Source organism: Aethalodelphis obliquidens, unplaced genomic scaffold, assembly GCF_003676395.1.
Source record: "Aethalodelphis obliquidens isolate GAN/ISIS:26980383/991018 unplaced genomic scaffold, ASM367639v1 scaffold20, whole genome shotgun sequence".
Taxonomy (NCBI): Eukaryota; Metazoa; Chordata; class Mammalia; order Artiodactyla; family Delphinidae; genus Aethalodelphis; species Aethalodelphis obliquidens.
In genome coordinates this window covers 3,362,525-3,385,453 of record NW_020837964.1, presented here as the reverse complement: position 1 = coordinate 3,385,453, position 22,929 = coordinate 3,362,525, and the positions used below count along the sequence as shown (strand labels likewise).

Sequence of the window (22,929 nt, the reverse complement as noted above, 5' to 3'; positions counted from 1 at the left end):
CTGAGCAATGCTAGCGCTTAAACTTTTCCTCCTAGGGAAAAAAACCAATACCGTTACCTGAGCCACTGCTGCCTAGAACTGTCTTCCCCTCAGTTCATCAAGAACCATGTAATAGGCCCCACTTTTCCCCCTGGGGTCGTGTCTTCAGCTTCACTCATACACTCGATAACATGGAATTGATTTTCTCCTGACTTTCCTCTTGCTGATAAGCAACCCTTAGGGCCTCACCCAGAAACAGCCAAGAGAACAAGAGATACCCAGAGTGCCGGTCGGAAGTTGACAGTTGCCTGCTAAACCTCTCAAGTTTGGTCCATCAGGTCATTCTAGCCACTTGGCCTACTCCCTTGCGTGGCAGTTAGGCAGGAAAAAAACCCAACAGAGATGTGGGTTGATTCCATCTTTATTGTGTATCAGGGCTTAGATGATAAATATGGGTTGCTGTCACTCGCCACTCATCTGCTGTCCTCCTCCGTGTGAAGAGCCTCTGTAGCAGACTAAATTTAGCCCCAGAGATGAGGGTCAAGAAGAGAGAAGAATGGCCGAGGCCACGTTACCATCCTGCTACATCTCCATCTTACCATCCTGCTACATCTCCGTCTTAAAAGCAACACCGGACGGCACCGAACACTCACCTGCACACAACAGTCCCGTGCAGGAGACCCAGAGCTCTGCTAGGGAAATCATTCGTTCTGCCAATGCTTTTCTCGTTTCCCCATGAAAGGACAGCTGGCTCCCAGATACAGACATGGAATTACAGAATGTCTCGAGGACTAAGCACAAGCCTGTTGCTTGCCAACAAGGTTATGAACCCATCCCTTGATTCACTGCAGTTTTTTGCATACATTCAGAAGTAGTTCTAGAACTCTGGAAATGTGAGTACCTCTGTCACGTCCCGAGCGCTCAGGCCACCCGGTGAGCCTCCTGCTGGCAGACACGGGCCTCTACAAACCAGTCTCTGCCTACAAGTCCTGAGACTGGGAGCTGTCAGAAGGTTGCAGGTTCGTGCGGAGTTTGTACATGTGATTGAGCGCTTGTGTGAGGAAAGCCCCACTGGTGTTGATCTCCATCAAGGTCAAGTTATCCAGCTAAAACACAAGGGCAAACGGACCGGGTTGGTTGAGTCTTTAATTTCATGAAAGGTTAAATCTACTGGATAAAAAATAAGGAACCAATGAGTAATAATTTTCTGAAAGCCCCGCATGGCTAGTTATCCCTTCCCGCGACGCCCTAAGCAGACAAGATGCCGCGGGTTGTCCCACAGAGCATCCGGCCTCCGTGGGCGGCCCACCGCATGCCCACCTTGGCGTGTGCCTCCTGCTGTCTCACGAAGCTATCAGCAGACACCCGGAGCTTGGCTATGCGAGTGTCCCACACGTCCTTGATCAGGGTCCGGATCTCATCTGCTTTCGGGATGTTGTCTGAAGCACTAAAGGAAGCAAAAGGTGAAATAAATCGTATAAGGAAGCACTCAGCGAACTAAGGCAACTTCCAGGTAGAAGTAGCTTGTGTAAATGCTGCTTGGATTTAGGCAAAAATGCACAAGCTGTTCTAGACTCAAAATTGGTTTCGCTTTTTCAGTTTTTTAAAATGTAAGGATTTCTAGCGGTTAAGCTTGGTGCCAAGAAAATTCAGCCGTGATCCTCACCGAGTTATCTGTGCTCATGTTACCTGTCCCTGGGCAAGCTGTGGTACAAGGACTTCTGTTATTCAAAAAAAATGAGATCTTGGAGAAGCAGCTCTGAGTCGGTCCTCCCCTGACTCAGGATAACTGAGTGTTCTATGCTATAGAATTTCCATCGAGAATGAATTTCTTTCAAAGGCTGGCTCAGCGGTCATGACCTCTAATGCTAATACCCCATCTGTTATCCAAGGGCTACAACCCACTAGGGAAAGAAGACGAAGGCTCTGTGCCAGGCATTTCTATCCTCACAAAATCCCTGAAGGATAGGACTGTCCCACTCTACAGAGAAAACAAAGATACATTTGCAGAAATCACAGAACAAATCGCAAATGAGCATAAACAGCACACCTATACACAGCAAATTCTGGGTAACAGTCTGACTGGAGCCAGCGGGGCCGCACTGAGAGCCTTCCTGTGTGACACATTTTTAAACTAAACTAACCTTTGAAGGAAGAGACAAACTAGAAGACAAAAGCAAAAGCCAACATCACTCATCACCAGGCATCCTAGGGTAAGCTGGCAAGGCTCTCTCCACAGGCTAAAATAGCTCAAGATGAGTAGATGGAGAATCAGTAGTATACAATTGATACAGTAGATTTTATTTAAGACCCAAACATTTGGATCTTATGCTCTGAACAGCAGGTTAAAAAACAAAGGACCCCAGCTCCTCGTGAACTGCACTGCAGAACCGAGGTCCCTTCACTGAATGCATGGCTCTAAGGAATTATAAAACAAGGGTTTCGATAGGCACTGTGTACGTAACTCATTGAACTTCAAAAACTGAAGATGAACCGGCCTCCCCTCTGCTCCCATATTCTCCCTTCTGAAGTCACACTCCCCTACGAAAGCAGCCCTCTCATATCCTCCGGATAACGCCTACCTGCCTGAACACTCTCCTGGGGACGCCGCGTCCACCGCCCTGCCCTCACTCAGTCCATGCAGGTCCCAACAGCCCTGCTCCACAAATCCAGGCCCTTTCACCTTCTGTCCTTCTACCTATACTGCCCTCTCCCCTAGTAAATTTCCCTTCAGCCTCCAAGCCAGGGATCCCTTCTCTGGCAGCACCAGGCATGCGGGTTGCACCCCGACATACTCTGAACAGCATTAGCACACACTGCAGGGTTATACCACATCTGTCAACAGGGTCGCATCTCCTCCCTACGAAACTGGAACTCAAGCCTACATGACCATCTCCACTACCTGGTGGGACGCTTAGCATGTTGAATGCTGAGAATGTTGTGAACTACACAACTGCAGCCACATGTCAACTCAAGGACAAGTCCATGTGCAGATTTTCACCTGAATTCCACAGGTGGGCCCCCGGCCCCTGCTGCTCTTCGGGAGGCAGTAGGGAGCTTCCAACTTTGGTTCTGCTTCTGCTCTTGAATCCATCAGTGAAAAGGTGCTCAGGGCTTCAAAAGCTTGACATTGTGCAAATTACATTCTAAGTAGCCACACCTGCCTGCCCCCTGCACTGATGCATTCATTCATTCCACAAACATGTGAGTACCAGGCACTGTGCGGGGGCAGGCGAGACAGTCCCTGCCCATGAGACCTGGGGGCGGGGGTGGGGAACAGCTCAGGCACAGCAGTTAGAGCATTACACCTGACAAGTGCTATAGAGGGGTACAGAGCTGCCACGAGGACTGGTACACGTAACCTGGGAGGGAGGACCTGCTATGCTAAACCCGAGGAGGGAGCAGGGAACAGGTGGACTCACTGGGCAGAAGGACGGTGTACACACACACACACACACACACACACACGCCTGTGCGCTCTGAGGACCTGGGCATGTGTGAAGAAGTGAAGGAGGCCAACGTGAGCCTGCACCCTAGAGAATCGGAGGGAAGGACTGCAGAGAGTGGTGCGAGACGGGAGAAGGGAACCAGGCTGTGCGGTGCTTCGAATACCACGATCAGGACTTCAGACCCTAGAGAGGCTCCGAGGAGCAGGGGACTCACGTGGCAGCTGTATCTTTGCAAGGCTGCTCTGGCTGCAAGGCGGAGAATGAATTAGAAGCCCGTGGGGAGCCTGAACTGGATGAGGGGAAACAGTTTTGCCCCAGTGGACCTGCCTTCTAGCCCAGGGTCGAAGGAAAATGCGACCCCTGGCCCTTTCCTGTGCAAGAGATACAAGAACGCAGATGCACAGGCCCAAAGGAGAAAAGGGGTGCAGCTCGACTAATGAAACATTTGCAGTTAAGAAAAAGGCTACTGCTGGAGATGATGGGCTGATACTAGAGTCCAATATCAAGTGACGGGTAGGACGCAGAATGGAAAGAACCACGGGATCCACCAGGAGAGGGAAGGGTGGAGAAAGGGAAAAAAGAGAAACAGGGAGAGACAGAGCCCGGCCAGTGTGTGCGTGCCCACAAACGACTCCCAGACTACTGGCTGAGGACCTGGGCGCCAAAGCTACCACTCCCCTCGGTAATGAGCGTGGAACACGAAAGGAGGTGGGCTGGGAACTGGGGGTTCCATTGTGAATGTGGGTTCGAAGAAGTGAGAGGTACTTACTGATTTAAGAGGAGTTTGGTGAGCTCCATGTAGTGAAGGCTGGGCATAGGGGTAAAAGTTTCTTCCTTTCGTTCATGATCCCGAATCTCCTCCAACTTCTCTGAAATTTAGAAGTGTGTACATTTTACCATGACCACGAGCAAAATATAGTTTTAAAACCGTCCAAATTTACCAAGTACCTATATTAGCTAGTCAATCAACTAAAAAGTACATTAAAAAAACCCACTTTTTGAAATAACATAGCAGTAACTAGACATCACTGGGCCGATTTCCTCAAGCACTTCTCTTAGAGAAGGTGGTAGATTTGGGTTATTGCTGGGCCTGCAGAATATATGACTGAAAACAGGATGTCAGAGTCTGAAGTTCTTTTCTTAGGTAAAGAGTGAAGTATTCTACCTTTGATGCAAGCAGTGATGACAGTAACCAGTGACCGAAGAAATTTACTTTTATATTAAACCCTGTTCAGCAGACAGCAAGACAACTTACAACTAATACAGAGCTGAACGCCCCATGTCTGGAATCAAACTGCTGAGTCCAATTCCATCCACAGGAACAATCTCCATACGCCTCACCCCTCTCCCCTTCTGTCCTTCCCCCTGGCCTGAGAAAACCCGAGTCCTGAACCCGCCACTGCACGCTATGGCGAAGGGACACACAGAACTCTGCAGTGGGGCCTCGTGTGAAATGACTGGCCACGCATCTCCAGGGGCCCTCGGTGCTACCCTGCAATCCTTACACTCCCCTGCTCCAGACACCCTCTCACTTTCCATCCTGCCCGCCCTCTCCATGCTTTCTCCCCAACACCTTGCGGGGCTCCGCACACTACCGCCACCGCATCCTTCTAAGGGGCGCGCTGGACCTTCTCTCACCTGCACAGAACACCGCTCCGGCACCTGTCCCCACTCCTGAGTGATCCCTCTTGCCCTCGCTATCGGAGCCGTCCATCAAACTCGATGCAACATCTTCCAGCTTAAAAAGAAAACCCTCCCCTGACACCAAATCCTTCTCCAGCTACCAACCCATTTCTCACGCCCTTCACAACAAACCTTCAAGAGTTCCCTGACATCGGCATTAACTGTTCGGGTGGGCGACTATCCCACCCTCTGACACGGCTCACCGAGGCCACCACCTCTGCTCGGCCAAACCCAACGGCCACATCTCAGGCCTCGTCACGTCTGACAAGGGCCAGTCCTTGGGGTGTGTTTATCACTTGGCTTCTGGGATACCACTCTCCCCAAGTTCTCCTCTCATCTCCCCGACTCCTCCAGGCCTTCCTGACCTCAACACACTGGAGGACAGAGCTCCTTCCCTCACCCCTTCTCCACTGCCTACACCCATATCCCACGTGTTCTCATCCCACTTCATTTAAACGCCACCTATGCTCTCATGACACCTTCCACACCTAGACTCCCAGCTCAGCCCCTCCCCTGGCCTCCTGACTCAGGTGCCCCACTGCCCACAAAATTGCCACTCAGATGTCTAACAGGCACCTCCAGTGTCGCATGTTCAAACCCTCTCCCGGCTCCCACCCTGGTCCACACTGTCCCTGCAATGTCTCAGGAAAGGGCAGCCCCACCAGCAACCCCAGTGGGCACCCTTACCTCCTCTCTCTCATCCCATGGTCTGTCCTTCAGCAAATCCTGCTGACCCTTTTCTTCAAAATACGCCTAGATGCCAACCACATCTGCCTGCTTCCATCAACTCACTGGGCAAGCCACCCTGAGCTCTTGCCGGGCTAACCCCTACCGCCCCCTCCCCACACTCATCTCCACACCACAGACTGAGTCTCTTTCTTTTCCACATCTAAATCGGAGTATGAAACACCTCTGTTCAAACCCTGCAACGAATCAAAAAGACCGACCATACCCAGTGACGGCCCGGAGTGCAACAACAGGAGCTCGTACGTCTCTGCTGGGGTTACAGGAGTGGCTCAACCACTCTGCAGGGCTCCTGGGCAGCTTCTAACAGAGCGAAGCACAGTCTGCCCTACGAGCTGCCAGTTCCCCGACTCTAGGTGTTTATTTACCCGAGAGAAATAAAAATACATACCCGCAAAAAGACTGAGACACGACTGCTCAAAGCAGCCTTCTTCACAGTAGCCTAAAATGGGAAACGACCCAAATATGCACCAACAGAAGGATGGGGGGTCAAGCTGCGGAATCCTCACGCAATGGAGGAAACACTACTCAGCGGTAACAGCGATAACAGAATGACGCAATGACACGTGCAACAACAAGGGCGAATCTCAAAGACACTGTGATGAATAAGAGAAGTCAGAGGAAAACTGACATGCCAGACGATTCCATTCCCATGCCGTCCAAGAACAGGTGGAACCAATCTACGGGGGCAGGAGCAGCAGCTAGCTCCTGGGCAGGACCCATGGGATGACTAGTGATTTCCATGCCTCGTCAGCGCACGATTGCCCAGGCGTACGAGAGGCCTCAGGCAGACTGTCTCCACACCTTCCCTCTGACTCTGGCCCTCCCACGACACAGGCTGTTGCCCTCTAACACCTGGGTTAGAATAGGCCAAAACTGACAGAAAGGGATGCAGCGCCAACAGAACCAGCGCCTGGTGGGTGGGTGGGGAGGCCCCTGCTTAAAAAAACGCCCTTCAGAGCAGAAGGGACTGGAGTTTCCTGTCATGTTTCAGGACCACCAGATTCACACACCCCTTTGGGACAGGAAGTAAAGACAAAACGCGCGAGCAATCTTTCTTAAACTGTATTTGAGTGCACCTGGCTCCAAGTGTCCTAGCTTCTAGGAGGTAGGTACCCCCGGGTGATTTCCAAAGGGAAGGGGATAATCAAAATCTCTCAGAGGCTTTTCAAATTTCATATGCCCCCCAACCCCGACCCCAAATAAATGTGACATTCATTCTTTACTAGTAATGAGCCATTCATAGCTCCAGGTGAGAAAAAGACTGCAACGGTTCAGGAAGAAGACCGTGTGCCTCTTTGATGCGGTATTTTCTTCTCGGTTTTTTTCCAACAGCTTTACTGAGGCATAATCGACATACCATACCATTCACCATTCAATGGTTTTTTAGTATATTCACAGAGTTGTGCACCCATCACTTCAATCAACTTCAGAACATTTTCATCACCCCAAAAGGAACCCCATAATGGTTCCATCACCTGCTCAAACCCTCATCCTTAGGCAACCACTAATCTTCTTTGTCTGTGGATCTGCCTGCTCTGAACAATTCATATAAATAGAAGAATACAATAGTTGGTCTTTGTGTCTGGTTCTTCTCCCACTTAACGTAACATTTTACAGGCTCATCGGGACTTCCCTGGTGGCGCAGTGGTTAAGAATCTGCCTGCCAATGCAGGAGACACGGGTTTGAGCCCTGGTCTGGGAAGATCCCACATGCCACGGAGCAACTAAGCCCGTGCGCCACAACTACTGAGCCTCCGCTCTAGAGGCCTGTGAGGCCGTCGTGCCTAGAGCCCGTGCTCTGCAACAAGAGAAGCCACTGCAATGAGAAGCCCACGCACCACAACAAAGAGTAGCCCCCGCTCACCATAACTAGAGAAAGCCCATGCGTGCAGCAATGAACACCCAACGCAGCCAAAAATATAAATAAAAAATAAAGGTTCATCTATGTCTGCACCCTGTGTCACAACCTCATCCACTTAGGTGGCCAAAAACAATATTGCCTTGGATGGACGATGCCTTATTGTCATGCATTCTCTCTAATGTAAGGTAACGACTCTGTTCCTCATGCTGGTCTCTGGGTTTTAAAAAAATTTTTTTTTGATATATTTACTTTTATTTATTTATCTTTGGCTGCATTGGGTCTTCGTTGCTGCATGCAGGCTTTCTCTAGTTGCGGTGAGCAGGGGCTGCTCTTCATTGTGCTGCACGGTCTTCTCATTGCAGTGGCTTCTCTTGTTGTGGAGCGCGGGCTCTAGGCATGCGGGCTTCAGTAGTGGTGGCACACGGGCTCAGTAGTCATGGCTTGCAGGTTCTAGAGCGCAGGCTCAGTAGTTGTGGCGCATGGGCTTAGTTGCTCTGTGGCATGTGGGATCTTCCCAGATCAGGGCTCAAACCTGTGTCCCCTGCACTGGCAGGTGGATTCTTAACCGCTGCACCACCAAGGATGTCCCTAGACTTTAAAATAAACACAGTTACAAGAGACAAAGAAGGACACTACATAATGATCAAAGGATCAATGAAAGAAGAAGATATAACAATTGTAAATGTATATGCACCCAACATAGGAGCACCTCAATATATAAGGCAGATACTAACATCCATAAAGGGAGAAATTGACAGTAACACAGTAACAGTAATAGTAGGGGGATTTAACACCCCACTTTCGTCACAGACAGATCATCCAGACAGAAGATCAATAAGGAAACACGAGCCTTAAATGACAAATTAGACCAGATGGACTTAATTGATATTTACAGAGCATTCCACGCAAAAGCCACAGAATACACATTCTTTTCCAGTGCACGTGGAACATTCTCCAGGATTGATCACATGCTAGGCTACAAAGCAAGGCTCAGTAAATTTAAGAAAACTGAAATCATATCAGGCATCTTCTCCGACCACAACACTATGAGATTAGAATCAGCTAGAAGAAAAAAACTGTAAAAACACAAATACGTGGAGGCTAAACAATATGTTACTAAACAACCAATGGATCACTGATGAAACCAAAGAGGAAATTAAAAAATACCTAGAGACAAATGAAAACAAAATCATGACCATCCAAAATGTATAGGATACAGAAAAAGCAGTTCTAAGAGTGAAGTGTATAGCAATACAATCTTACCTCAGAAAACAAGAAAAATCTCAAATAAACAACCTAACCTTAGACCTAAAGCAACTAGAGAAAGAAGAAAAAAACAAAACCCAAAGATAGTACACTGAAATAATAAATATCAGAGCAGAAATAAATGAAACAGAGACAAAGAAAAAATAGAAAATATCAATAAAACTAAAAGCTGGTTTTTTGAAAGGATAAACAAAATTGATAAATCTTTAGCCAGACACATCAAGAAAAAAAAGGGAGAGGGCTAAAATAAATAAAATTACACATGAAACAGGAGAAGTTACAACAGAAATACAAAGGACCATAAGCGCCTACTACAAACAACTCTATTCCAGTAAAATGGACAACCTAAAAGAAACGGACAAATGCTTAGAAAGGTACAACCCTCCAAGACTGAACCAGGAAGAAACAGAAAACATGAACAGACAAATCACAAGTACTAAAAATGAAACTGTGATTAAAAAACTCCCAACAAACAAAATTCCAGGACCTGATGGCTTCACAGCTAAATTCTATCAAACATTCAGAGAAGAGTATAACACCTAACCTTCTGAAACTATTCCCAAAAATTGCAAAGGAAAGAACACGCCCAAACTCATTCTATAAGGCCACCATCACTTTAATATCAAAACCAGACGATACCATAAAAAAAAGAAAATTACAGGCTAATATCACTGATGAACAGATGCAAAAATCCTCAACAAAATACTGGCAAACTGAATTGAACAATACTCTAAAAGGATCATACACCACAATCAAGTGGGATTATCCCAAAGTTGGAAGGATTTTTCAATATCTGCAAATCAATCAGTGTGATACACCACATTAACAAACTGAAGAATAAAAACCATATGATCAGACTTTCCTGGTGGCGCAGTGGTTAAGAATCTGCCTGCCAATGCAGGGGACACGGGTTCGAGCCCTGTTCTGGGAAGACCCCACATGCCGTGGAGCAACTAAGCCTGCACGCCACAACTACTGAGTCTGCGCTCTAGAGCCCACGAGCCACAACTACTAAAGCCCTCGTGCCTAGAGCCTGTGCTTTGCAACAAGAGAAGCCACCACAATGAGAAGCCTGCGCACCACAACGAAGAGTAGCCCCTGCTTGCCGCAACTAGAGAAAGCCCACGCGCAGCAACGAAGAACCAAGTAAGCCACAAATGAATAAATAAAACAAAAACAAACAAAACCATATGATCATCTCAATAGATGCAAAAAGGGCTTTTGACAAAATTCAACACCAATTTATAATAAAAACTCTCCAGAAAGTGGGCATAGAGGGAACCTACCTCAACATAATAAAAGTCATATATGACAAATCTACAGCTAACATCATACTCAACGGTGAAAACCTGAAAGCATTTCCTATGAGATCAAGAACAAGATAAGGGGCTTCCCTGGTGGCGCAGTGGTTGAGAATCTGCCTGCTAATGCAGGGGACACGGGTTCGAGCCCTGGTCTGGGAAGATCCCACATGCTGCGGAGCAACTAGGCCCGTGAGCCACAACTACTGAGCCTGTGCGTCTGGAGCCTGTGCTCCGTAACAAGAGAGGCCGCGACAGTGAGAGGCCCGCGCACCGCGATGAAGAGTGGCCCCCACTTGCCACAACTAGAGAAAGCCCTTGCCCAGAAACGAAGACCCAACACAGCAAAAATAAATAAGTAAATTAATAAACTCCTACCCCCAACATCTTCAAAAACAAAAAAAACAAACCAAAAAAAACAAGATAAGGATGTCCACCCTCTCCACTTTTATTCAACATAGTTTGGAAGTCCTAGTCATGGCAATCAGAGAAGAAAAAGAAATAAAAGGAATCCAAATTGGAAAAGAAGTAAAACTGTCACTGTTTGAAGATGACAGGATACTATACAAAGAAAATCCTAAAGATGCTACCAGAAAACTGCAAGAGCTGATCAATGAATTCAGCAAAGTGGCAGGATACAAAATACATACACAGAAATCTGTTGCTTCTATACACTAACAACGAAAGATCAGAAACAGAAATTAAAGAAACAATCCCATTTACCAGCACATCGAAAAGAATAAAATTCCCAGGAATAAACCTACCTAAGGAGACAAAAGACCTGTACTCTGAAAACTTTAACACACTAATGAAAGAAATCCAAGATGATACAAACAGATGCAAAGATATACCATGTTCTTCAACTTGAAGATCAATGTTGTCAAAATCACTATACTACCCAAGTCATTCTACAGAATCAGTGCAATCCCTATCAAATGAACAGTGGCATTTTTCACAGAACTAGAACAAAACATTTTAAAATGCGTATGGAAACAAAAAAGATGCAGAAGAGCCAAAGGAATCCTGACAAGAGAAAACGAAACTTGAGCAATCAGGCTCCCTGACTTCAGACTATACTACAAAAAAGCTACAGTAATCAAAAAAGTATGCTACAGGCAAACACAAAAAATATAGATCGAACACAAAACATATAGATCAAAGAAAGCTCAGAAACAAACACACAAACTTATGGCCAATTAATCTACGACTAAGGAGGCAAGCCTACACAATGGAGAAAACACAGTCTCTTAAATAAAGGGTGCTACACTGATGCACAGTGTACCAGTGTGTACAGGACAGCTACATGCAAAAGACTGAAACTAGAACACTGTCTAACAGCATACACAAAGATAAACTCAAACAGAATTAAAGACCTAAATGTAAGGCTGGGATACGAAAAACTCTTAGAGGGAAACACAGGCAGAACACTCTGACATAAATCACAGCGAGATCTTTTTGATCTGTCTCCTCAAATAATGGAAATAAAAATAAACAAATGAGACCTCATTAAACTCAAAAGCTCTTGCAAGCAAACAAAACCATAAACAAAACAACAAGACAACCCACAGAATGAGAGAAAATACTTGCAAACGTTGTGACCGACAAAAGCTTAATCTCCAAAATTTACAAACAGCTCATGCAGCTCAATATCAAAAAAACCCCAAACAACCCGATATAAAAATAGGGGAAGACCTAAATAGACTTTTCTCCAAAGAAGACATACAGAGGGCCAAGAGGCACATGAAAAGATGCTCAACATCGCTAATTATAAGAGAAATGCAAATCAAAACTACAATGAGATACCACCTTATACCAGTCAGAATGGCTAACATCAAAAAGTATACAAACAATAAATACTGGAGAGGGTGTGGAGAGAAGGGGACCCTCCTATGCTGTTGGTGGGAATGTAAATTGGTACAGTAACTATGGAAAACACTATGGACATTCTTTAAAAAACTAAAAATAGAGCTACCATAAGATGCAGCAATCCCACTCCTGGTCATATATCTGGAGAAAACCACGGTTCGAAAGGATACATGCACCCCAACGTTCATTGAAGTGCTGCTTACAATAGCCAAGACAGGGAAGCAACCTAAATGTTCACCCACAGATGAATGGATAAAGAAGATGCGGTACATATATACACTGGAGTATTTCTCAGCCATCAAAAGGAATGACATAATGCCATTTGCAGCAACACAGACAGACCTGGAGATTATCATACTAAGTGAAGTAAACCAGACAGAGAAAGACAAATATCATACAATACAGCTTATATGCAGAATCTAAAACAAAATATGCAAACTGACTTATTTACAAAATAGAAACAGGCTCACAGACTTAGAAAATAAACATACAGTTACCAAAGGAGAAAAGTGGAGGGGAAAGATAAATTGGGAGTATGGGACTGACATACACACACTACTATATTTCAAATAAATAACCAACAAGGACCTACTGTATAAAACAGGGAACTCTGCTCACTATCCTGTAACAACCGAAATGTGAAAAGAATTTGAAAAAGAGTAGATACGTGTATATGTAAAACTGAATCACTATACTGTATACCTGAAACTAACACAACATTATTAATCAACGAAACCCCAATATAAAATAAAAATTAAAACCAAAACAAAAATAAATGGGACCTCATTAAACTCAAAAGCTTTTCACAGCAAAGGAAACCATAAACAAAACGAAACGACAACCTACAGAATGGGAGAAAATACTGGCAAAGGATGTGACCGACATGAAATCAATCTCCAAAATTTACAAAGAGCTCATGCAACTCAATATCAAAAAAGCAAACAACCCTATCAAAAAATGGACAGGAGACCTAAATAGCCTTTTCTTCAAAAAACACATACAGACATCCACAGGCACATGAGAAGATGCTCAACATCGCTAATTATTAGAGAAATGCAAATCAGAACTATAATATCACCTCACACCAGTCAGAACGGCCATGATCAAAAAGCCCACAAACAATAAATGCTGGAGAGGGTGTGGAGAAAAGAGAACCCTCCTATGCTGTTGGTGGGAATGTAAGTTGGTGCAGCCACTGTGGAGCACAGTATGGAGGTTCCTCAGAAACTAAAACTAGAGCTACCATATGACCCAACAATCCAACTCCTGGGCATATACCCGGACAAAACTATAACTGAAAAAGATACACGCACCACTGTGGTCATGGTAGCACTGCTTACAATAGCTGAGACATGGAAGAAACCTAAATGTCCATCTTCATAAAGAAGATGTGGTACGTATATACAATCAAATACTACTTGGCCATAAAAGAGAACGAAATAATGCCATTTGCAGCAACATGGATGCAACTAGAGAGTATCATACTACGTGAAGTCAGAAAGAGAAAGACAAATACCATGTGATATCACTTACACGTGGAATCAAAAATATGGCACAAATGAACCTATCTACAAAACAGAAACAGACACAGGGATCAGATTGGTGGCTGCCAAAAAGGACGGGTGAAGGGAGAGAGCTATGGACTGGGAGTTTGGGGTTGGTAGACGCAAACTATCATACTTAGAACAGATAAAAAACAAGGTCCTAGGGCTTCCCTGGTGGCGCAGTGGTTAAGAATCCGCCTGCCAATGCAGGGGACACGGGGTCGAGCCTTGGTCCGGGAAGATCCCACATGCCACGGAGCAACTAAGCCCGTGTGCCACAACTACTGAAGCCCGTGCACCTAGAGCCCGTGCTCCGCAACAAGAGAAGCCACCGCCATGAGAAGCCCGCGCACCACAACGAAGAGTAGCCCCGCTCGCTGCAACCAGAGAAAGCCAGTGCGCAGCAACGAAGACCCAATGCAGCCAAAAATAAATAAATAAACTTTTTTTTAAAAAAAAAAAAAAAACAAGGTCCTACAGTTTAGCACTGGGAACTACATCCAACCTCCTGGGATAAACCATAATGGAAAAGAATATTTTAAAAAAAGAATGTATGTATGTGAATCACCGAATCACTTTGCTGTACAGCAGAGATGCACACATTATACATCAGCGATACTTCTATTAAAAAAAACAAATAAAATAATTCCATTTGCAGCAACGTAGATGGACTTGGAGATTATCACACTAAGTGAAGTAAGCCAGACACAGAAAGACAAATATCACATGATATCACTTATATGCAGAATCTAAAATAAAATATACTTAGAAAACAAAGTTACAATTACCAAAGGGGAAAGGTGGAGGAGAAGGATAAATTGGGAGTATGGGACTGACATATACACACTACTACATTTCAAATAAATAATCAACAGGACCTACAGTGTAACACAGGGAACTCTGCTCACTATCCTGTAATAACCGAAATGGGAAAAGAATTTGAAAAAGAGGAGAGACATGTATATGTATAACTGAATCACTTTGCTGTACACCTGAAAATAACAACGCTGTTAATCAATTAAACTCCAAAGTAAAAGAAAAATTAAAACAAAAATAAACAAATGGGACCTCATTAAACTCAAAAGCTTCTGCAAGCAAAGGGAACCATAAAAACGAGAAGACAACCCACAGAATGGGAGAAAATACTTGCAAACGATGCCACTGACAAGGGATCACTCTCCAAAATTTACAAACAACTCATGCAGCTTGATAAACAAATAACCGCATCAAAAAATGGACGCAAGGGCTTCCCTGGAGGCACCTGCCGATGCAGGGGACACGGGTTCGTGCCCTGGTCTGGGAAGATCCCACATGCCGCGGAGCGGCTGGGCCCGTGAGCCACGGCCTCTGAGCCTGCGCGTCCGGAGCCTGTGCTCCGCAACGGGAGAGGCCACAACAGTGAGAGGCCCGCGTACCGCAAAAACAAAAACAAAAACAAAACTATAATGAGATATCACCTCACACTGGTCACAATGGCCATCACCAAAGAGTCTAAAAACAATAAATACTGGAGAGGGTGTGGAGAAAAGGGAACCCTCCTACACTGTTGTTGGGAATGTAAACTGGTACAGCCACTATGGCAAACAGTATGGAGGTTCCTTAAAAAAAACTAAAAATAGAGCTACCATATGACCCAGGAATCCCACTTCTGGGCATATATATGGGGAAAAAACATGATTCGAAAGGATACATGCACCCCAATGTTCATTGCAGCGCTGCTTACAATAGCCAGGACATGGAAGCAACCTAAATGTCCTTTGACAGAGGAATGGATAAAGAAGATGTGGTACATATATACAAAGGGGTATTACTCAGCCATTAAAAGGAATGATATAATGCCATTTGCAGCAACACAGACAAACCTGGAGATTATCATACTAAGTAAAGTAAGCCACACAGAGAAAGCCAAGTATCATATGATACGGCTTCTATGCGGAATCTAAAACAAAATATACAAATGGACTTATTTACAAAACAGAAACGGACTCAGAGACTTAGAAAACAAACTTACGGTTACCAAAGGAAAACGATGTAGGGGAAGGATAAATCGGGGAGTGTGGGATTGACATATACAGTAAGTTTCCCACATACAAACGAGTTCCATTCCACGAGGGCATTCGTAGCCCCATTTGTTCACAAGTCCAACAAAGTTAGCGTAGGTACCCAACTAACACAATAGGCTATATAGTACTGTACTGTAATTGGTTTATAATACTTTTCACACAAATAATACATAAAAACAAACACAAAAAATAAACATTTTAAATCTTACAGTACCCTGAACAGTACAGTAGTACAACAGCTGGCATAGAGCTGGCATCGAGTGAACAGGCAAGAAGAGTTACTGACTGGAGGAGGGAGGGGAGGTGGGACATGGTAGAGCTGAAGGACCGTCAGCAACAGGAGACGGAGGGCAAGCCGCAATGTCACTCACGCCTGACGTTCACGGCACAGGTTCTGGTTCTTTGCTGGATCGATTCTATCTACCCTCTTGAAAAAACGATCCAGTGATGTCTTGGTAGTGGCTCTTTTTGTCTCCTCACACATGACACGGTAGCACTGGACTGCATTCTGATCGGCTGCTGCAACCTTCGTGTACCGTTCTGTGTTAGGGTCCTGTGCCTCAAAAACCAACAGTGCCCCCTCAAATAAAGGAAATCCCCTTGCAATTTCCTGTGTTGTGAATCTCTTCGATTCTTCAGTTACTTCTTCCTCTTGTCTTTGTCCTTTCTCTGGGCCTCCAATTCCTTCAGGTCTTCACTAGTAAGCCCCTCGTGCTGCACAGCAACGAGTTCAATGAAGCTGTCCTCTTGCAGATCTAGCGCCAGCTTCTCGCTGAGGGTCACTACGTTGCTGAAGACTTCTTTGGACTCCTCATCCACCTTCTCAAAACCAAGAAAATCGCGAACAAACTGTGGGCAAAGGTTCTTCCAAACCCCATTCATGGTGACGGCCATAACGTCATGCCAAGAAAAGTCAATCTTTTTTACGGCCGTGTAGATGTTACAGTCCTTCCAAAACTGTCACAAAGTTGTTCCTGTTGGTCACTTGCCTTTACTGCCTGACGAAAGTGTGACGTAAATAATATTTCTTGAAAGTCACTACAACTCCCTGGTCCATATGTTGGATGAACGACATGGTATTCAGTGGCAGATGCACTACTTTGACGTTGGGATGAAAGTCATTCATGAATGGGGGGTAGCCCGGATCACTGTCGAGCAGCAAAAGAATGCTGAACGGGATGTCCTTCTCCAAGCAATGTTTCTCTACCTCTGGGATAAAGTGGTGGAAAAACCAATCCTGGAAAATGGCCTGTGTAACCCAGGCTTTGGGGTTACTCTTCCACACAACAGGAAGAGAGCCCTTGGCTACATTTTTAAGGGCTCTTGGATTCTCTGAATGATAAACTAACAGAGGCTTCAGCTTCATAGCACCAGAAGCATTGCCACCAAACAACAGAGTTAGCCTGTCCTTTGCTGCTCTATAGCCTGGCATCAACTTTCCCTCCTTGCTGATGTAACTTCAGTCCGGCATCCTCTTCCAGTACAGTCCTGTCTCATCCACATTAAACACCTGCTCGGGTAAATTTGCGCCTTCATCAATAATTTCTCAAAGCGTTTCAGGAAATTCCCGGGCAGCTATCGTATCTGCACTCGCTGCCTCACCACTTACTTTTACCTTGTGAAGCTGGCTCCAGCCTTGAACCGATGAAACCAGCCGTGGCTGGCATTAGAAGATGTGCCCTCTGATTCTTTGCCGTGTTTCTTCTGCAAGGCTTTTGGCTTTCTCTTGAATCAGCATTAAGCTGAGTGGGACTCGACGCTGATGCTGATCCGCCATCCACCTACTGAGAAGTTTCTGCACCTCCTCCATCACTTTCCCACGCTTCTTTGATATCACTGTCAACGTCATCGGCACAGCAGCCTTCACACGTTCCATGATCTTGTCCTTCTTCTTTAGGATCGTGCTGGTGGTTAACGATTCTTGTTATGAGAACGAGCGACGTCTGCCATCTTTTCGCCTCGCTCCACTCTCTCAATTATTTGCACTTTTGTTTCCACTATTATTGCTTGGCGCTTCTTAGCAGTACCAGCTACATCACCGCTGCTTTTATGCCTGCTTCCGGACACCCTGGGCTTGAAATAAAGATACTGTACTAGCGTACTCTATACAGTGAAGTACACCAAAGCACAACCACTTGTAGAGGATGCACGCACATGGCAATGTACGACAGACACGTGAACTAACAGACGTGACTGGACATGTGAACGCACGTTCCCATCTTTGAAAGTTCGCAACTTGAAGGTTCACATGTAGGGACTTACTGTACACACTACTATATTTAAAATACATAACCAACAAGGACCTACTGTACAGCACAGGGAACTCTGATTAACATTCTCTAATAACCTAAATGAAAAAAGAATTTGAAAAAGAGTTCATACATGTATAACTAAATCACTTCATTGTACACCTGAAAATAACACAACATTGTTAATCAACTATACTCCAATATAAAATAAAAATTAAAAATAAAAAACAAAAAGGGACTTACCTGGTGATCCAGTGGGAAAGACTCTGAGCTCCCAATGCAGGGCACCCTGGTTTGATCCCTGAACAGGGAACTAGATCCTGCATGCATACCAAAACTAAGAAGCCTGCAGGCCACAACTAAGAAGCCCACATGTCAAAACTTAGAAGCCTGCATGCCACAACAAAGACCTGGCACAGCCAAAACAAATAAGTAAAAAATAATAATAAATAAATTTTTAAAAATTAAAACAAAAAACAAATGGTACCTCACTGAACTCAAAAGCTTCTGCAAGCAAAGGAAACCATAAGCAAAATGACAAGACAACCCAAAGAATGGGAGAAAGTTTTGCAAACGATGTGACCAACAAAAGATTAATCTCCAAAATTTACAAACAGGTCGTGTAGCTCAATATCGAAAAATCAAACAACCCAATAAAAAAATGGGCGAAGACCTAAATACACTTTCCTCCAAAGAAGACATATAGACGTCCACAGGCACATGAAAACATGCTCAACATCGCTAATTCTTAGAGAAATGCAAATTGAAACTACAATGAGATATCACCTCATACCAGTCAGAATGGCCATCATCAAAAACTCTACAAACCATAAACACTGGAGAGGGTGTGGAGAAAAGGGAACCCTCCTACACTGTTGGTGGGAATGTAAATTGGTACAACCACTATGGAGAACAGTATGGAGGTTCCTTAAAAAACTAAAAATAGAATTACCATATGACCCAGCAATCCCACTACTGGTCATCTATCTGGAGAAAACCATGGTTTGAAAGGATACATGCACCCCAATGTTCACTGCAGTGCTGCTTACAATTAGCCCAGACATGTCAGCCACCCAAATGTCCATCAACATATGAATGCATAAAGATGATGTGGTACATATACACAATGGAGTATTACTCAGCCATTAAGAAGAATGAAGTAATGCCATTTGCAGCAACACAGACAGACCTGGAGATTATCATACTAATGAAATAAGCCAGAAAGGGAAATACAAATACCATATGAGTTATATGTGGAATCTAAAATATGGCACAAATGAACCTACCTACAAAACAGAAACAGACTCACAGACATAAGAGATCATACTTGTGGTTGCCAAGGGGGAGGGCGGTGGGGGAGAGGGATCAAATCAGAGTTTGAGGTTAGCAGATGTAAACTATTATACAGAGACTGGACAAACAGCAAGGTCCTACTATACAGCACAGTGAACTATATTCAATATCCTGGGATAAAGCATAATTGAAAAGAATATAAAAAGAGTGTATATGTATAAATGAGTCACTCTGCTGTACAGCAGTGACACAACACTAAATCAAATATACTTCAATAAACAAAAATAAAAATTTTTTTAAAAATCTTGAAAAAAAAATCTTGAAAAATCTAGTCCATTTCCAGCAAAAATCAAATTTCTAAGGAAAATAAGGGAATATTTAAAGCTTCTATCACGGGAAAAAATGCACTATGGAAATATCTGTCTTGCCACAAATAAATGATCTAATGTACCACTCTTTAGGAAAAAAAGGAATGTATATATGTGTACATATGTGAGTCACTTTGCTGTACAGCAGAGATTAGCACAACATTGGAAATCACCCATGCTAGCACAGGGAGGTCAGCTCGGTGCTTTGTGACCACCTAGAGGGGTGGGATAGGGAGGGTGGGAGGGAGATGCAAGAGGGAGGAGATATGGGGATATATGTATATGTATTGCTGATTCACTTTGTTATACAGCAGAAACTAACACCATTGTTAAACAATTCTACTCCAATAAAGATGTTAAAAAAATCACCTATGCTTCAATTAAAAAAATTAAAAAATAAAAAAAGAATGAAATAATGCCATTTGTAGCAACATGGATGAACCTGGTGATTAACATACTAAGCAAAGTAAGCCAGAGAAAAACAAATATCATATGATATCACTTATATGAAGAATCTAAAAAAAGAGAGAAATGAACTTATTTACAAAACAGAAACAGACTCACAGTCTTAGAAAACAAACTTATGGTTACTAAAGGGGAGAAACAGAGAGAAGGGATAAATTTGGAGTTTGGGATTGACATATACACACTACCATATCTAAAATAGACACCCAACAAGCACCTACTGTATAGCACAGGGAACCCTGCTCACTATCCTAGTAATCTAAACGGGAAAAGAATTTGAAAAAGAACAGATACATGTACACGTATAACTGAATCACTTTTTTTACACCCGGAATTAACACAACATTGTTTTGTTTTGTTTATTTATTTATTTGGCTGCATTGTGTCTTTGTTACTGAGCGCCGGCTTCTCATTGCAGTGGTTTCTCTTGTTGCAGAGCACGGGCTCTAGGCACGTGGGCTTCAGTAGTTGTGGCACACAGGCTCAGTAGTTGTGGCTTGCGGGCTCTAGAATGCAGGCTCAGTAGTTGTGGCACACAGGCTTAGGTGCTCCGCGGCATGTGGGATCTTCCCAGACCAGGGCTCGAACCCGTGTCCCCTGCACTGGCAGGCGGATTCTTAACCACTGCGCCACCAGCAAAGTCCCAAACACAACATTGTTAATCAACTGTACTCCAATATAAAATAAAACTTAAAAACAAAAATAAAAATAAACAAACAGACCTCTTTAAACTCAAAAGCTTTTGCACAGCAAAGAAAACCATATACAAAACGAAAAAACAACCCACAGAATGGGAGGAAATATTTGCAAATGATGTGACCAACAAAAAATTAATCTCCCAAATTTAGAAAGATCTCATGCAGGTCAATATCAAAAAAACAAAACAAAACAAAACAACAACCCCATCAAAAAACAGGAGACCTAAATAGCCTTTTTTCCAAAGAAAACATACACACGTCCACAGGCAAATGAGAAGCTGCTCAACATCTCTAATCATTAGAGAAATGCAAATCAAAACTACAATGAGATATTACCTCACACCAGTCAGAATGGCCACCATCAAAAAACCTACAAACAATAAATACTGGAGAGGGTGTGGAGAAAAGGGAACCCTCTTGCACTGTTGGTGGGAATGTAAATTGATACAGCCACTATGGAGAACAGTGTGGAGGTTCCTCAGAAAACTAAAACTAGCATTACCACATGATCCAGCCCATTCCACTCCCGGGCATCTACCAGGACAAAACTTAATTCGAAAAGATACATGCACCCCAATGTTCACTGCAGCCCTGTTTACAATAGCCCAGACATGGAAGCCACCTAAATGTCCATCGACAGAGGAATGGGTAAAGAAGGTGTGGTACATATACACAATGGAATATTACTCAGTCATTAAAAAAAGAAAGAAAGAACGCCACTTGGAGCAACATGGATGGACCTGGAGATTATCATACTAAGTGAGATAAGTCAGACAGAGAAACACAAATATATGATAACATTTATATGCGGAATCTTAAAAAAAAGATACAAATGAACTTATTTACAAAACGTAAACAGACTCATTGACTTAGAAAACAAACTTACGGTGACCAAAGCGGAAAGGTGGAGGGGAGGGATAAACTGATAGTTTGGGGTTGACATATACATACTATGATATTTAAAACAGATAATTGGGGGGGAGGGGGAAAAAAAATCAATAAGGACCTACTGTACAGCACAGGGAACTCTGCTCACTATTCTGTAATAACCAAAGTGGGAAAAGAATTTGCAAAAGAGTAGACACATGTATATGTACCTGAATCACTTTGCTGAACACCTGAAACTGCCACAACACTGTCAATCAACTATACTGCAATATAAAACTAGAATTAAAATTAAAAAGTTTGTGGAAATATCTTAAAATCAAAACCTTAAGTAGAATTTGTACACATACCCCAAACGACCATTACTAACAGTGGTCCGCGGCCTCGCGCAGCTGAGGCTGGGAAGCATTCATTGATTTCACCTGATGAGCGACGCCGCGTCCCTGGAAGGACCGCTTGCCTCCACCCGCGGGAGGGCGACCCCAGCCCCCACGGCCCGCCCCCCCACCACACCCCGCTCCCCCTCCACACCCCGCTCCCCCTCCACGTGCTCACCCACGTCCATCCACTCGGGGGGGAGCAGCCGACACTTCTGTCTCTGTTTCAGGTTGATCGCCAGCCACAGAGGCACCTGCACTGGTAAGCCGGGGTTGAAAGGCCCCAGGTCGCCCTGCAAGCAAACACACACACACACCGTCCCTCAAAACTGCATCGCTGGACCTCTGCTGTCCACGGGCTTGAAGCCCGAGCGCGCTCTCGGCCACACTGCGCCCCACCGCTCATCTGCGCTGGGTCCCGAACGCCGCCAGACGACACCTGTGGGCGCTGGACCCGCCGCCCAGCCCCCCTCCCGGAAGCGGGAACCGACCAGGGAGAGCCGGAGGCCCGGCGGGTCTCACCCCGATGAGGTAGATCTTGTCCAGACTGAAGTTCGGGATGATGGTGACCAGCTCCTTCTCGGCCAGGAACTCCACCTCGGCCGCGTCCATGGTGGGGCCCGCGGCCAGCCCGGGACTCGCCGCCGCCGCCTCCGGCCCCTCAGCGTCCGGGAAGACGCGCTACAGCCGCCGCTTTCCCGCCACCGAGCAATGCCCAGCCTCTGGCCGGAAAAAGCCTCGGCCGGCCTATAGAAACGCGGCGTTCTCCGCGGGGCGGCGGAAGGCGGGGACCGCGGATGCTACGAGCCCGCGGATTGGCGAGCCTGAACGAGGC

At 44.9% G+C, this 22,929-nt stretch overlaps 1 protein-coding gene across 1 annotated transcript; it reads right to left on the bottom strand.

The window, feature by feature from the left end:
• Window positions 1-382: 382 nt before the first annotated feature.
• On the bottom strand, window positions 383-22,797 carry GINS2 (GINS complex subunit 2). The gene is made up of 5 exons (XM_027119080.1): window positions 22,617-22,797; window positions 22,273-22,387; window positions 4,198-4,297; window positions 1,300-1,426; window positions 383-1,085 (listed from the first exon to the last, which is right to left on the bottom strand). The coding sequence occupies exons 1-5, from the start codon at window positions 22,704-22,706 to the stop codon at window positions 960-962; spliced, it is 558 nt and encodes a 185-aa protein (XP_026974881.1). The 5' UTR covers window positions 22,707-22,797; the 3' UTR covers window positions 383-959.
• Window positions 22,798-22,929: the final 132 nt, after the last annotated feature.

Excerpts from the sequence above, each read along its gene's own strand:
- GINS2 (XM_027119080.1), bottom strand. The coding sequence starts at position 22,706 with ATGGACGCGGCCGAGGTGGAGTTCCTGGCCGAGAAGGAGCTGGTCACC. Across the intron at positions 22,388-22,616 it reads ACAAGATCTACCTCATCGGG|GGCGACCTGGGGCCTTTCAA; the intron begins GTGAGACCCGCC and ends GTTTGCTTGCAG. Across the intron at positions 1,427-4,197 it reads ACCAAACTCCTCTTAAATCA|TGCTTCAGACAACATCCCGA; the intron begins GTAAGTACCTCT and ends TGCTTCCTTTAG.